The 2,591-nt window shown below is 30.6% G+C and overlaps 1 protein-coding gene across 1 annotated transcript; it reads right to left on the reverse strand.

Moving 5' to 3' along the window:
- Positions 1-718: 718 nt before the first annotated feature.
- LOC142178625 (heavy metal-associated isoprenylated plant protein 20-like) lies at positions 719-2,591 on the reverse strand. The gene is made up of 3 exons (XM_075248516.1): positions 2,393-2,591; positions 1,966-2,041; positions 719-1,068 (listed from the first exon to the last, which is right to left on the reverse strand). The coding sequence occupies exons 1-3, from the start codon at positions 2,468-2,470 to the stop codon at positions 776-778; spliced, it is 447 nt and encodes a 148-aa protein (XP_075104617.1). The 5' UTR covers positions 2,471-2,591; the 3' UTR covers positions 719-775.

Below are 2,591 nucleotides of genomic sequence, written 5' to 3' on the forward strand. Positions count from 1 at the left end.
TATTTGTTATTATTTTTTGGAGCGTCTAAAAATATATATTTTTCGAATTTAAATGACTAACATGCCATAAGAGAAATATCAAAAGAGGTATATTGCTGACTATTAGTTATACATGCATGCATATGACCTAAAATTGCTTGAATTGTTTTGATTTCTAGGCGGATCTTGTCAACCTAGACATATGTTGCAATGTCCCTAGCTCATCTAGATCTATAGATACTCCTAACTTAACCTTATAATATCAAATTACACATATTACGATTGTATATGCTTGAGTGGATAAAAATTAAGTGAGAATATATATATGGTTAAGTGAGAAATACGTGTATGATACACAAGTTTTGCATTCATTTATTTATTTAAACACGGGATGCGAAAGTTTTGCATCAGAATGTAGTTATGATGTCTGAGCTTTTAGTGATCGCTGACGATCGGATCTGGTTGTATTTGACCAATAAGGATCGTATTAGGATATTTAGCGACCAGATTTCCCCTGGCTAAATGTTCTTTTTCTTGTAGTGACACTTGAGATTAAGATGCCTAGTCACTTCCATGTTTCTTTTTTTAAGAATTAACCCAAATAGCTGCTCACCTAATCTCTTAAACTAAAAATAGCCAGCTGATATATAATTTATGTATTATATATGTATATATTTGTATAATCATTATATAATCTATGTATATCTGCTAGAAAAAGTAAACATTGAATCTAGCAAGCTATTTGTGTAAGAATCCCTTCTTTTTTACTATATTGTACTAATTTTCCAAGACAAATTTACATAATTGAACAAGCATTAGGGTTTTCATCACTAAACATAGAAGTGAATATCTCAGAAGGGGTATTTGGAATTTGAAGAGCTTGAGGATCAATCTTGACATAACCAGAAGGTGCCTTCTTATCATATACTCCAACAGCATAAGGATTTGATACTAAATTATATTTAATATATGGCCAGATTTCAGCTTTCTTTCCAGTTTTCTGTACTTTCTTTAATACCTTGCTTTTTTCTACATAACCAGTCACTGTCACCCTGCTATCTTTTCTGTTTATTTCCACTGATTTCACGCCTAAAAGATAGAAATATAGAAGAAAAAATTAAGTTTCAATCTAAACGGGAATCATGTATTGTCAGGTGGTGGAATAGAAATTTTCGGTAAGGGGTGTCAAAATATAAAAAAATTAAGGGGATTCAATTTATAGTATATGCATACATTTTTTTTACACCTAACAATATATTTTAATTTTCCTGCGAAGGGGTATCAATTGACACCCACTAGCAGTTGATAGATATATATTTTGTTCGGACTTTTCGAAAATTAATGTTGCCGAATTTATGTCGGATCTTCCAAAAATGAACCGCTTTAGAAAGATCCGACATGTACCCAGTGATATTTTTGAAGAGTTCGAACAACATCGACAGTAAATTAACATGGAGAGTGAGTAGAATATGACAAGGACATTGTAGCTATCATAAGAAGTAGCCTATAATAAATATGAAAAAGCAGGTTTGTGATTGGAAATAAAAGGGCCTATATATTGTTTATTTTTTTCTTATTATATATGTCTATTTAATTTTGTTTGTTGAGAACACAAGGTGCATTTATGAAAGATGTGTGTGTGTAGCACCAAAATAATAGTAATAGAAAAAGTTGATGGGTGAAAAAGTAAAAACTGGAAGTATCAAGAACCTAGATAATTTAATCCTCATCTTCTAGATAATTTTGAGACTAACAATCACATTATAAAGAAGGATACATAAAAGGCTGAACTAATTAATTTTAGTCGGGAATCAAACAAATTTTTTAAGAGTTTAATTTACATACACTAATATATGAAAGTATTTTTACATTATCAAGTTCACCTTAAAAATTATTACAGATAACTGCTCATAAAATATCAGATTAATAACTTATAGAGAACAAGACAATTAACCTACAATAGGTTAAAAATATGAAAGGATGAACCTTTAATGGAGGAAACCGCATTTCTGACTTTCCTTTCACAGCCATCGCAGTCCATTTTTACCTTTATTTCAACTGTCTGAAAATTGTTTAGCAAAATGAGATAAAAAGATCATCCAATTAATCATATATATTATCATCCTCCATATAGAGATATACTATCATCCGATCATAGACACAAAAACAACAGCTATTATTATTACGCGTTAATATCAAACAAGTTAAGGTCGACTATGCACACGCATGTACCGTACTGATCATGTTTCTCTATTTACGCTCATATCATACCATATGATATAAGAAAGGGTTTCGCCGTCAGACAGCGAAATTACTTTTAAAAAAAATATCATACCAACACTATACCGATGTAAGAAAAATAATACTATAAAAAGATAAAGATATAGATAAAATGAGGAGTAAACAAGTGCACCTGCATGGTTTTGTGTTTTTTACTCTTTCTTTTACTTGAAACTTCACATATTTCTGATATATGATACATAAACCCCATTTTTTTTTGTTTCTTACCTCTTCCTTATAATTAATTATTCCCTTTTCTATTTTCCCAGAAGAAGAAATAAGAGTGTGGGTGCGGGTGGCTGAAGGAGGAGAGGAGATATATGGTTAACTTG

The sequence above is a fragment of the Nicotiana tabacum genome, chromosome 24 (assembly GCF_000715075.1).
Source record: "Nicotiana tabacum cultivar K326 chromosome 24, ASM71507v2, whole genome shotgun sequence".
Classification (NCBI taxonomy): Eukaryota; Viridiplantae; Streptophyta; class Magnoliopsida; order Solanales; family Solanaceae; genus Nicotiana; species Nicotiana tabacum.